This window comes from Protopterus annectens, chromosome 9.part0 (assembly GCF_019279795.1).
Source record: "Protopterus annectens isolate FY-2018-M chromosome 9.part0, PAN1.0, whole genome shotgun sequence".
NCBI lineage: Eukaryota > Metazoa > Chordata > Ceratodontiformes > Protopteridae > Protopterus > Protopterus annectens.
In genome coordinates this window covers 898,462,248-898,475,810 of record NC_056743.1, presented here as the reverse complement: position 1 = coordinate 898,475,810, position 13,563 = coordinate 898,462,248, and the positions used below count along the sequence as shown (strand labels likewise).

The 13,563-nt window shown below is 44.2% G+C and overlaps 1 protein-coding gene across 1 annotated transcript in view; it reads left to right on the top strand.

The window, feature by feature from the left end:
• The window catches only part of LRP1 (LDL receptor related protein 1), a 2,772,300-nt gene that overhangs the window by 1,398,200 nt on the left and 1,360,537 nt on the right, over positions 1-13,563 (top strand). The window contains exon 28 of the mRNA XM_044083629.1: positions 11-142. Within this exon, the coding sequence (XP_043939564.1) occupies positions 11-142 (132 nt within the window). The remainder of the gene's footprint in view (positions 1-10; positions 143-13,563) is intronic.

Here is a 13,563-nt window from a genome sequence, read left to right as displayed (position 1 = left end):
CTTTTTCTAGCTCCAAATCCATGTGCTGCCAATGATGGTAAAGGTCCCTGCTCCCATCTCTGCTTGATAAATTACAATCAGACCACCTCGTGTGCTTGTCCTCATCTCATGAAACTAGCACCAGACAAGAAAACATGCTATGGTAAGTTCAGCAAAATGGTCTACAAGTATTTTCTCCATACCTTAAAGATTTTTTTTATTTGTTTCTTGACCGTAACCTGCAAGGCCTTCTGAAAAAGGACTGTTGGCTGATGTTTAATCTTTGAGCCATGTGGAATGTAAGGAATGAAACTCAGGATTGCTGAACATAACTGTCTAGTCTTAATTTGTATACGTTAATGTGTTGTATGCTTTGTTTATTAGCATTCAAAACACTGTACATTTTCTCCAGCTCTGTGGGTTGGACAGATGGAGCCCTGACTTTTGACCCAGGTGAACAAAGCACAGTTTCCCCTGTTCAAAGTCGGATGAAATTGTATGCAATGCTTTCTGGTAGGTGGGTTGGGCTTGTCCTTGTGGCTTGCATTCTTTGCAGCAGTGAGGGTAGCACAGTGCTGATTGCACACCTACCTACAAGGTTGCTTGTGCTGGGATGATAGAGACAAAAAAAAAAGCCTGAAGGCTGCCTTGGCAACTGTTGTCACAGTCCTTCCCCATCCACAAGGTGTACAGGTGTTCAGTCAATGGAGGAGGACCTGATGTTCATCAGGTAGTGGGCAGTGAAAATTTTCAAAGTTGCAGCTGTAGATTCCTAATATTTGTTCATTCGGAGTCAATAGGTATTACTCCTTCATTCTCATCGTAACATTTTTTTGTTCATCTGTGCTTCATTAGTATAGTCCCTTCCCCAAAACTGTTCAGTATTGCTGGGGACCAGTCATGACCTTCAGTATCTGGGGAAATGGCACGTCCTTGCATCTGACGGGGGTGGAGGTGATGGTTACTTTGATCTACCCACTTCCCCCCTCCTTTGCAGACCTAATAGTATGTCTTAGGGGTACGGATGCAGTAGAGACATAGAGGTTCAGCCATGTCTTCACCCTTATTCCCCTCTTCTAGGCACGCCTACCAGAGTGCCATCCTCAGCCTCCACTAGAGATCAACACATAAGATCTTCATAGGTACACCCATCCTCTGCTGCCACTCCATCAGTCGCCCGAGCCACTAATTAATCCCTGGTCATTTGGGGGTAATAGTCAGGGCCTTATCCCTGTATGCCACTGGAATGACATTCCCATCATAGTAGATGTCTTTCTATTCAATTGCTGCAGTATTCTTAAACTGAGGGATCTTCTGTCTAAATATGACCCAACGTCGGGCAGTGTACAAAACTCTTATACTGCTGTAGGGTATGTGGGACATCGCATGTAGGCTGCAGTTGGATGTAGGCCATAAAAGCGACATACGCAAGTACCACCCCAGAACTTTTCTGCCGTCAGTCATAACCCCAGTTCAACTGTGTCAGTATGACCGATGTTCATCGTGTTACACTGCTGCAGTCATTACACTTGGGTTATCCTGCCGTCAGGCGGTCCCGCAGTTGGCCCGAATTCCAAAGTCTTGGTCAGGTGTCGGTTGCTGTCACTTCTTCCCTGACGTCAGTGCGCCAGGGGTATATAAGATGCATCCGACGCCATTTTCTTCAGTCTTTCTTGCCGTGCGGTGCCCGAAGCAGAAGCAGTTCGCAAGTGCTCGTCGGCCACCTCCTGAGATTTTCGAAGTCGAATTTCAGATCCGAAGTCTTCAGTAAAGCTAAGTACTGCGTTGGGGAAACTTTTTTCTTGCCTCAGACCGATGTCAGAAAAAGTTGTATTTCTTGTGGGAAGCAAATACCTCACAAGGACTTCCACTCTTACAGTATTCCATGCCTAGGCCCTGATCACAACATCACTAGTTGTCGGTTTTGTGCTAGATTTAACAAACGCACTATAAAAAGACGTTTTGATTTTGATTTTGCTTTGCACTACTTTGGCCGAAGGTTCAGTTATACAATGCCATTGGATCAGCCGACGACCTCAATACAGAAAAAACGCAAAGACAAGGATAAAGAGAGGCATCCGAGGTCCAAAACTGACGACAAAACCTCTTCTAGGCCAGTCGCCGGTTTTCAGTGAGGCGCTTTCGCAGCCCCTGACACCCGCTGCCTCAGAGCCACAGGCCGCTTCCAACTTCCACGTGGAGACATCTAGGCCTGTGGAAACTCAAGGTATTGGGCCTACGGAAACTAATCCCTCAGATGGGTCTGGAGCCGCTGAGCAGGCATCGGCTTCTGAGGGTGTTTTCAGACCTTCACAACTTACCATTAAAACAACAGCCAAGACAAAGGCACCATTAATGACAAAGAAACAAGTACAGCATTCTCCTGGACAGTCCTCCATGCCTAAGAAACAGATGCTTAAAATGGCCGAAGACCTCATTACTCTAATCAGGGGTTCCCATCCCCCTCCTGAGAAAAGGCCTAGGCAGGATACAGGCTATGACTCCTCTGATCAGGTTTCCATTTCCTCTGATTCCTCTTCAGACCAGGGATACTCTCTACCCCCTATGAGGACTCTGATGCTGAAGAATCTATCCCTTCAGCCTCTCCTCCTGAGGATTATTCTTTTGGGGAAACTTTACATACCGTGAGGGAGCATTTCCATTGGGAAAGCCAGGGTTACTCAGAATCCAAGAAAAGGCTCAGGGATTTCCTCTTATTGCCTCAACACAGGCCCCTGGCTATTCTGCCTGTGCTAGATATTGTGGATGATGTGTTCTCTGAATCCAGTTTATCTCCTGACTCTTTGCCCCCTGCTCCAGCCAAGCCAGATAGGTATTATAGTGTCCCCGACTCTCACAAGTTTCTTTACAGAAGCCCTGCTGCTGACCCAGAAACTATTTCCCAGGGTCCAAAAGGGGTTAAGGCTTCCATTGCAAAAAATCCAGTACCCTCTGACAGAGATTCCAGAGCTTTGGATAGATGGGGGAGGAAGGTATGCACTTCTGCAACTTTAGCAGTAAGAGCTTTAAATTGCCAGTTTCACATGCTTAAGTACCAACAATATTTAATGGCTCAGTTAAAACAGAAAATGCTTGCAAGCACAGAAGCTCCTGATTGTAAAGAAATGCTGGATTTATTGCATGCAGTTGAACAGGTGGGAAAACATACTCTGCAATGTGGATGTCCTTCATGGATGCATCTGCAGTCATAACAACTTGGTTGTCTGAAATGTGGCTATGATGCACTGGAGGCTTCATTTAGATCAGCCATGACTGGCACTGTAATTAGGGCATGCATGGCTAAAGAGAACTTTACTACGGATCATTAAATCTAAATTGCTAGAGATAGATGCCATGGATAAAACAAGTTTTTTTGACACCTGCCCAGCTGGTTATGAAAAAAATGGAAGAAAGCAAAAATCAGTCCAGAAGTTAAAGATTTCTTGCAGGTTCCAACCCCAGGTTTAGCAGGAACCTGCCTGCCAGGTGATTGGTCCTGACTCTCCCTGATTCAAGGGGGCGGGGAAGGGCGTTCCAGAGGCAGAAACCAATCCAGAGGAGGTGCCTACAGTGGGGACAGAGTGGCAAGGTAGCAACAGAGGTAACAACAGAGGCACAGACTCACAACAACACAGTGACATGGACAGAACAAAAATAGCAGAAGACTGACCCAACTTTTAAGTAGCCTATGCAACAGGAGGGGAAGGAAAAGCTTTTCAAAACAACAAATCTCAAATGGATAGGAAATGCATATTCTGTTACTCCTTCCTTGGATGGAAACCAATTCCACAGAACATAAGACTTCTTTTTGATTCTTTAGAGGCCTCTTGTAGAGCCGCAGTTACAGGTTCTGTGATTCGAAGACATGCTTGGTTTAAAGAACAAAGTTTACCTGATCATGTTAAGGCAAAATTATTGGATACTCCTTTACAGCATGATACTTTGTTTGGTGTTAAGGCAGAAGAGGTGTTAAAGAAAGTGGAGGATAAAGCTAAATCTGTGCAAACAGTCAAGGATTTCTTACAGGTACAGCCACCTCGGTTTAGCAGAAATTGGCCAACTAAGAATTGGTCCTTTCCAGTGTCAGACAGGCCACAGAGAGGCAGATACAGACACTCAAGATGCAGATCTCAACCCCAAGGCTCAAACAGACGACAGTGGGGCACCTCAACCCCAAAAGGTGGTGAGGACAAGTTTCAACCCTACAGGAAACAGTCACAATGACTTTCGCCTTTGTACGCCAAGCACGTCCCTTTTGGAAGCCCCCTTGGGGGGGAAACTAGCACTTTTTTCTCAAAACTGGCAAACAATCACCCAAGACAAATGGGTCCTGAATGTTGTGTCTCAAGGTTACAGATTCCACTTTCATACTTTACCAAGGCTAAAAGGAATGCCAGACCTGCCACAAAATCAATGGGCAGAGGCACGAAAACAAATTTCAGCCCTCATGGACATGAGAGCTATTCAGAAAGTACCACAACAGGAACAAGGACAAGGATTTTACTCAAGACTCTTCCTGGTCCCCAGAAAGGACAAGGCCTGGAGGCCCGTACTAGACCTTTCAATTCTGAATACTTACCTGGATATTCCGAAATTCAAATGTTGACATTACAGCAGCTTCTACCTATGCTGGGCAAGAAGGCTTGGCTTGTTACTCTGGACCTCAAAGAGGCATACCTGCATGTCCCTATCAGACAAAATTGCAGAAGATACCTCAGATTCAAAGCTGGTACAATGCACTACCAATTCTCTGCACTGCCCTTTGGCTTATCTACTGAGCCCAGGGTCTTCACAAAGTGCCTGGCACCAGTAATTGCATTTTGCAGACAAAAAGGAATTCAAATATATCCATACCTGGACAACTGCCTCATTCAAGCAGAGACAAAGGACATTCTTTTACAGCATCTGGCATTTGTAAAAAGGTTGCTAATTTCTCTAGGGTACACAGTAAACGAAAAGAAGTCAAAACTAGTGCCCTCACAATAGATTATATTCCTGGGTGCTAGCTTAAATACAATGGCTCAGATGGCTTACCTCATGCCAGACAAACAAATTCAACTAACTCAATATTTTCAATTGCTGGCAAGAAAGTCCCATCTCCCTGCAAGAAAAATTCTGCAGGCCCTGGGATTCATGGCATCTTGCATATTACTAATACCATATGCCAGACTGCATATGAGGAAATTACAATGGTACCTGAAAAGTGTTTGGACTCAACACTCACAGTTTAGAAGCAGTAATACCAATGATTCCCTTCCTACAACAGGAGTTTCGATTGTGGGCACAGGCATGTCACATAAACAAGGGTCAGCCTTTTACCCAACTCACAGCCAGGTAAACTCTAACAGATGCTTCAGATTACGCCTGGGGAGCACACATAGCAGGAAAATGCATTCAGGGCAAGTGGACCATAGAACAGATGCATCTTCACATCAATCAGAAAGAGATGTTGGCTGTTCAAAATGCCCTAACAGCTTTCAAGGACCTTCTACATCCAGGACAATTACTACTGAAGACAGACAACACCACAATAATGTGGTTCATAAACAAGCAAGGGGGCACTCATTCTTATCCCCTATGCAGGCAAGCCATGACCTTGTGGAACACAGCTCTAGCGTATCAAGTTCACATGCAAGCACAATTCCTGCCAGGAAAGAAAAATACTCTGGCAGATGACCTAAGCAGAAATATCATGGACCCTCACGAATGAAAATTGAATCCACAAATCTTCAGCATGGTAACGCAAAAGTGGGGATGCGCAGACATAGATCTTTTTGCCTCCCCACTGAATTGCCAACTACAAAAATTCTGCACAAGGACTTTTCACAAACAAGCATGGAAAGTGAATGCTCTTCTGTTCAGCTGGAAAAACCTAAAAGTTTATGCCTTCCCGCCACTACCTCTCCTTTCAAAGGTACTCCTGAAAGCCAGACAAGAAAAAACAGAGATGATCCTGATTGCTCCAGACTGGCCACGCCAGCACTGGTACCCTATCTTAAGGAACTTGGCTCAAGGCCCACCATGGATTTTGCCTCAAATTCCACACCTGCTGACTCAACAAAACAATCAGATCCTGCACAGTCAGCTCAAAACCCTAAACCTGGCTGCATGGCAGATACATTAGTCAAACAGACAACACCTCTCTCTAAAGCTGTTATGGATGTCATTTTGGAAGCCAGGAGACCTAGCACCAGGAAAGCTTACTCAGAAAAATGGAAGAGATTCTGTGCCTGGAACCAGGCTCAAAGCCTTGACCCTCTTGTTCCAAACATTCCTCAGATTTTACAATACTTAACTGAGATGCTGGACAGAGGCCTATCCTTTTCATCAATTAAGATTCACGCCTCTGCCATTTCAGCCCATTACAACACTGATCCTCCTTTATTCTCTCATCCCTTGCTAAAGCAGTACCTCAGAGGGGCTAAAAACATAAGACCGCCCTGGAGAGCACCAACTTAGGACCTCAATTTCGTTTTGGAAAAACTGCCCCTACCACCTTTTGAGCCAGCCAATACAGCCGATCAAAAATTTTTATCATGGAAAACAGCTCTGCTCCTGGCAGTAACTTCAGCACGAAGAGTCTCAGAGCTACAGGCATTAATGGCAGTGGAACCTTTTATAATTTTTCATCACGACAGGGTATCTTTAAGGACAAACCCTACCTTTATGCCAAAGGTGGTGGCTCTTAACCAAACCATCCATTTGCCAACTTTTTATCTAAACCCCCAGAATAAAGGGGAGAAACTTCTTCATTCTTCGGACATACACAGGCAGCTATGCTTCTACTTGGACAAAACAAAGGCTTTCAGGAAAACTGAGCAACTGTTTGTAGCATATGCTGCAGGATCACAGGGCAAGGCTATTTCAAAGCAGACTATATCCAAATGGATAGGACACTGTATTCTGTACTGCTACACACAGCATGGAAAATCTGTCCCAAATAACATTAGGCCACATTCCACCAGGGCAACAGCCACTTCAGCAGCCTTTCTCATAGGAGTACCTACCAAGGAAATTTTGGAGGCTGCAACTTGGAGTTCAGTGCACACCTTTACCAAGCATTACCACCTGCCTCTTTATTCTAAATCCAGAGCAGGATTTGCCACTGGAGTTCTGCAGGGCCTCATAGCCAATCCTAACTCTTTATAGACCAGCCACCCAAACTCAGCTTTGGGATTCTACCCAAGTGTAATGACTGCAGCAGTGTAACACGATGAACATAGTACAGTTTTGTACCTACCATAAATGTAGATGTTCAAGTGTTCACACTGCTGCAGTCCAGGTTACCCTCCCTCCATCACCTCTGAACTAGCCAGACTTATCTATACTTTTCTATCCTATACAACCTTTGGGGTGTATTTGCTGGTAACTGAAGGTATTGTTTTTATTGTATATTTTTGATTAGCAATATATATTGCCTACCTATTTGGGGGCACCTGACATCTGGGGCAAGAAAAACTGAAGAAAATGGTGTCAGATGCATCTTATATACCCCTGGCGCACTGACGTTAGGGAAGAATCGACAGCAACCGACGCCGGACCAAGACTTTGGAATTCGGGCAGACTGCGAGACCGCCTGATGGCAGGATAACCCAAGTGTAATGACTGTAGCAGTGTGAACACTCGAACATCTACATTTATGGTAGGTACAAAACTGTACTTTTCAGTGATAGCTTTTACCCATGTGGTTCCCTGCTGCTTAAACTTATTTACCACCATCCCCCACTAACCATCTGGTCTAGCAGTGGGATTACACCCATTTGTTCCTTCTAGAGTAAGAGCTAATCAAGGAGCAGCCATCCAACATTTGTGTGCTTTAAGCCCTAAACTCACTCACGTCTGGAAGTGGAGTAGAGTAGGAGTGCAGTGGGCAGAACAGGGGTGCCTTGCTGCCTCCTGTACATATCCTACCGGGTCTTGTGTGTTAAGTGGAATTATATTGCCTGAATCTGTGTCTGAAGAAACATGCCCCTTTTACATCCACAGGAGTTGGCATGTGAGCATCACTCAACCCCTTCTCCTGGCCATCTCCTCCTGCATTCTGGCCACCATTAAAACTTGGGTTCTTTAAACTGCAGTTAAGGCTTCTACTCCCTTGTCTCTCTTTTTTAGTAGCTTTGGTGTAAACCATTGTCCCTGTATCCCAGACACCTCACTGTAGTACATTTTTTTTCTGTATTATGTTTTAATTGCCTTAGAGTTTGCTTTAGAACCCGTACCTTTTACTATCCTTCTTACAGAGATGTCATAGCACCAACACTTAATAATATGATGGTACTTTGTATTATAGGGTGCAGAAATGTTGAGTCCCAGAAGTGCAAAAAATGCTGAGTCAGATTTGCCCCTTTTCCTTTGAAGTACTAATCTTTGTCATAGTTATTTAAAAAGTAATATTGTAAGGGCATAGTGTCTGCATAGTAGTGCAGGAGTGCAAAGCCCCATGCAAATATTTAAAACTGGCGTGGCCGCGGTGGTGCAGCAGTTAGCATTGCAACCTCAAAGCAAGTGGTTCTTCGGTTCGATTCTCGGCTGGGGTGCCTTCTGTGCGGAGTTTGCAAGTCCTCCCTGTGGTCGCGTGGGTTTCCTCCGGGTTCTCCGGTTTCCTCCCACATCCCAAAGACATGCTGTAGATGGACTGGTCACTCTAAATTGGCCCTAGGCATGAGTGTGTGCGTGTATGTGTGCCTTCTGTGGAAGGTTGGGTGCCGGGCTGGCAACTTGACACTAAAACTCCACTGCCAATCATGAGCGGACAGGTGATCTGCTGTGGCGACCCCTAACAGGGAAAAAGCCGAAAGAAGAAGATTTCTGAAATTTTGGGCATTAGAATTTCTGTGTGGAGCTAATGCCAGTTACATGTAGTATTCTCTAAAAGATAATTAATTTGAAGAAGGGAAGAAAACTTCTCAGACTGGTGGCAAGAGTTAACATAAAAGGGTGTTACATCCTAAAAACTCTGAAATTAAGTTGTTAAACCTAAAAATTACTGCGCACTGCAGTTCATTTATTGAAGTGTTATATAAATTTCCAGTAGAGTAAATGCTGTGGTTTTAATGCGTGGTGTAGTTTAAATTGCTAATATATCAAGTCTGGGTAGTAGCACAAAAATTCAAGAATAATTTTAATTTTAGTGGAACCTTTCTCAACAACCCCACTTCTTATTGCCGATATATAAAGCATCACCCTCACTTTTTTACTCTTCCTTTTCTCTGCAACTGTGCTGTACATCAGCATGATCTGGATCTGGGGTACTGATCATGCTGTCAGACATGGATCTGGCTATTAGCTAGTGCTCCTAGCTACGACCGCCTTCAAAGCATTCCCATGTTTCTCTGTTAGTAGCATCTCCCTTCATGTCCTGTTTGCTGCCATTGTGAACAGAGACTGTCTTCAGTTAGCAAGCTAAGTGCTCCTTTAATCTTCTATGTGTGGTAGTGTAATTCTACATAAATATATCTTTATCTTCTCATCTTGTTTATATAGTTTTTTTAATTACAGATAAAATCTTGAAGAAGTGGATGACATCTGGGCACCAAACCAGCACCCTCCCCTGAGTATTGCCACAGTTTGTGTGCAAAGCTGCACCCCTCCCCCCAGTATTGCCACAGTTTGTGTGGTCTGCCTGTGACATCTAAACATTGATTGTTCCATTTGTAAAGGATTTTCACCAGTGGCATTACTAGCTAGGAAAAACAATCTGATAATAAAAAGCCTGCTTCCTGCAAAGGCTTCTGACAAAATTGAAAAAGAGAAGGAAAAGCAGACTGAAAAATGTGAAGTTGATCAGGCAGGTCCTTCTCTCACAAAGACACCAAGGAGAGGATGTTTTCTGGCACCAACACACGTTTCTTGTCGTGGAAACTAATGCATTTAGAGAGAAATCTCTCTGTAGTTTTTCAAGCAGACATTACTCTGAAAGAGAGTTAACCTTTTTTTTTTTTTTTTTTTTTTAATTCTGGACCATTGTTGACTACTACCGTAAAGTTGGTGCACTCATTTAGGCCATCGGAAGTGGAATTGGAAGTTCATGATGAGGGTGTTTTTGAAGACACAAATACAGCTTGATGTCATCCCATTCCCATTTGTTTCAAGGATGGATTGGGCTGCTTTCCCTTCACCACTTTTAGCTCTTTCCTCAGTGCCCTACAGCAGACCATACAGCCAGATTGGCACCAACAGGTGTTTCCATCTATGTGTTGGCAGTAATGCATCGGACTTTGTTGTCGAGTGGATCTCAGATCCATGTGCTTAATACAGAGTTCTTGAAACTGTCCACAGAGACAACAAGTTTGGAACTTTTCTCTGCGTCGGTGTCTTCTATGTTTGGGTCATTGGTTTTTGTCTCCATCTCTGGGCCTTCTGGATCCTCATTGTTGAGTTTTGTTTCTTTAGCAGGAGAGGAGACTGCTCCAAGGAGTGTCTCTATATTAACGCATTTGGAGGCAGTTGAAAAGGTGATAGCCTTATCTTCCTGATAATGGTAAGAGCTCCATCAGTGCAGTTACTACTTCATGGTACTGTTCTGTCTGTTCATGATGGCTGCAATGACAGAGCAGAACCTTAAACTTTGGAGAATTGCAGCAAGTACATGCCAAATCTTCCAGAGACTTTAATAAGTCACAGCCTAAGACCTTAAAGAAGAGATTATGTAAAAGGAAACACGTAGACTACTCTTTGGAATCTCTCACATCAGAGAATTGGCTTCAGTGAAGGAGACTGCTTCCCCCTCTCCCCTCCTGAAGATATGACTTTTGGCAGAATCCTAGGATTTCTGAAACAGAGGGGGTCTTGTCCATCAGCATCACCCTGTCAGGATAAGGAAGTGCTCTTCCAGGTGTAGGACTCTGCACTCCCTACATCTTGGTTGGTCCCTTCTGTGGGACTATCTTATAGAAGTGGTTGCAAGGACAGCATAGCAGGAACCTGATGCTACCATCGCTATTTTCAACAAACCACATAAGGTCTTATGTCTTCCTAAAAATAGGCAGTATTGGTCAGAGGGTCCTTTGGGGAATTCAGTGATTGTTGAAATAGCCACCAAGAAGGAACTCCTGTACAAGTCTACAGCTCTCCATCCCCCAAACAAGGAGTCTTCTGTGATTGATAGGATGGGAAGGCAAGGTTATACCATGGGCGTCTTTGCTGTAAGAGCATTAAACTATCCAAACCAAATGAATTGCATACAAAGAGACCTAGGTAAATAAGCTATGGATAGTTTGAGACAGCCAGTCACCCCAGATAGTAGCTACCTACCACATTGAATACCCTCTGGAACATAACCAACCTATCCATGAATCATAACGCATCTAATGGAGCAGTAAGGGCGGCAGGCACTGGCTTAATTCTCAGGCCATATGTGTGGCTTCATCTGTGTGATTTCATGGACAACTTCATGGCATTTTGCCAGCACCCCCTTAGATGGGTCTACATTCATCAGTGCAGCAGTAAAAGAAAAAGTAAGGAAGTACTAACAAGAAGGGAAAACACTGCCTGCTGTGGGGGTCAGATTTGAAAATCCTTGGAGATCATTCAACAGTTTTCATAGGCATTCCAAATTTCTTTGATTAAAAAAAAATAACTGCATCAGCCCTTTGATTGCTTCTCAGAGAGGGGTGACTGTCAGATGAGGCTGCATTATTGGATGCAGACCCTGCGGTCAAGGAAGTGTATAGAATCTGGATACAAGGGTCACTGTTCTGGAAACAGAACAGCAATCCTGAATGTTTGCCTAACTGTCTATCACTGGAGGCTGTCCTCCTGCATGGATGACCTTCATACAAGACAGCTGTTTGTGAAAAATCATATCCACAGGCTATACCATTCCATTTTGCCATTACTAAATATACCACTCCACCAGCTGCAGGCAGCCCTGCAAGAGGTTTTCACCCACCTTCAAAAAGGAGCTATCCAGGAGAGGGTCGTGTGCTTATTCTAGATTCTTTTTAGTTGCAAAAAATCAAAGGACCCAGGCCAGTTTTGGATCTCTGTGGCCTAATCCAGTACATAAAGAAGACCCATTTCAGAATGATCACATGTTGACGATATTGCCCTGCCTCAAGGCAAGTGACTGGATGCGCTCAGTAGACCTTCATGACACCTATCGCCACAGAAAGATCTCAAAGAAATCCAGAAGGTTCCTACACTTTCAACTAGGAATCAGCCATTACCATTTTAAGGCTTTCCCCTTGGGTCTGACCAGAGACCCTCAGGTATACCTGAAGTGCATAGTATTAGTTGCAGCCCAAGTTTAACTGAAAAAATAAATTGCATTTTCCTGTACCTGGGTAACTGGTTCCTCACTGCAACAACCAAAATGTCATTACTGTCGGGCAGAGACTACTTTTTGCAGCTCTGCCTGTCCGTAGACATCTTCATAATTGCCAAACTTCATCCTCTCAGTAGGTCATGTTTATCATCCTCTGTCTGGACACAACCATATGTCAAGTGTCCCACACCACAGAAAAAGAATAAGGACTCTCTGCTTCACATTTCATTCCCCCTTCTGAGCATCAATTCCCACCAGCATCATTGTTTTTTGGAGTTATGGTCATCCTTATGGTTAAGTACACCAGGTTTTACATTAGAATACTCCAGTGAATACTGTCCATCCAGCAGTCTCAACTAGCAGTTTCCATTCAGACACAGTATGCTTAACTCAGACCTGGGGGAATCGCCTAAATTCTTCCCCAGTAGTTCACGTGGGGGCAACCAGTTATAACACTTCTTCCTGTAGCAGCAGTTACCATGGAAGCCTCCTCATTGGGGATTGGGGTAAGGGTAATTTCAAAATGAAAATAGTCCAAGAAACCCAGAAACATAGTTTGATCTTCACATCAACATCTTGGAGATGAGGACCTCCTAACATTGCAGGAATTTCAAGACCTGTTAATTCTAGGCATAATAGCCATACAATCAGACATGTCAGTAGTCTGGTGCATCCACAAGCAGGAAGGAGCAAAGTCTTAACCTAGTCTGCAGAAAGGCCATGAGAGTATGACAGTGAAAATTAGAGTCGCGTCAATTTCTGGTAGTTGTGCACGTACTGGGAAAAGTCAACTTGGCTAGTGGACAGGCTCAGCAGGTTGATTCTGTTGCCTCAGTAATGGCCACTGAGTCCATTAGTAGCTCAAGAGATTTTCAAGTCATTGGGTCCAGCCTTGCTATGGTTTGTTTACCTCTCTCTCCAACACCAAATGCAAAAGCTGCTTCACCTCACCTCTCCTAGAAGAGCAGTCTTCAAAGGAAGTTCTAGTCCGTCAGTGACCCATCTCTCAGCTCTCTCTTATGGCTTTCCCTCCTTCCCGTTACCCAGATGTCTACCAAAAGTATCCACCTGCAAAGCAGACACAATTCTCATTGCTCCATACCGACTGAGACTTGTCTAGTCTCTCTGCTCAGGTCTCACTTGTGGTTTCTAGATCCACAACAGGCTGTTCTCGATCATCTATCTGGGCAGCCTCATCTAGATTTTCTCAGCCTCAAGTTAATTAAATGGTTTCTTCCGTTCCCCTAGTAGCCAGGCATTCTTGTTTGTCAAACAGCAATAGTCCATACTTGCTGCTTCACATAAAGATCTGCAGGAGT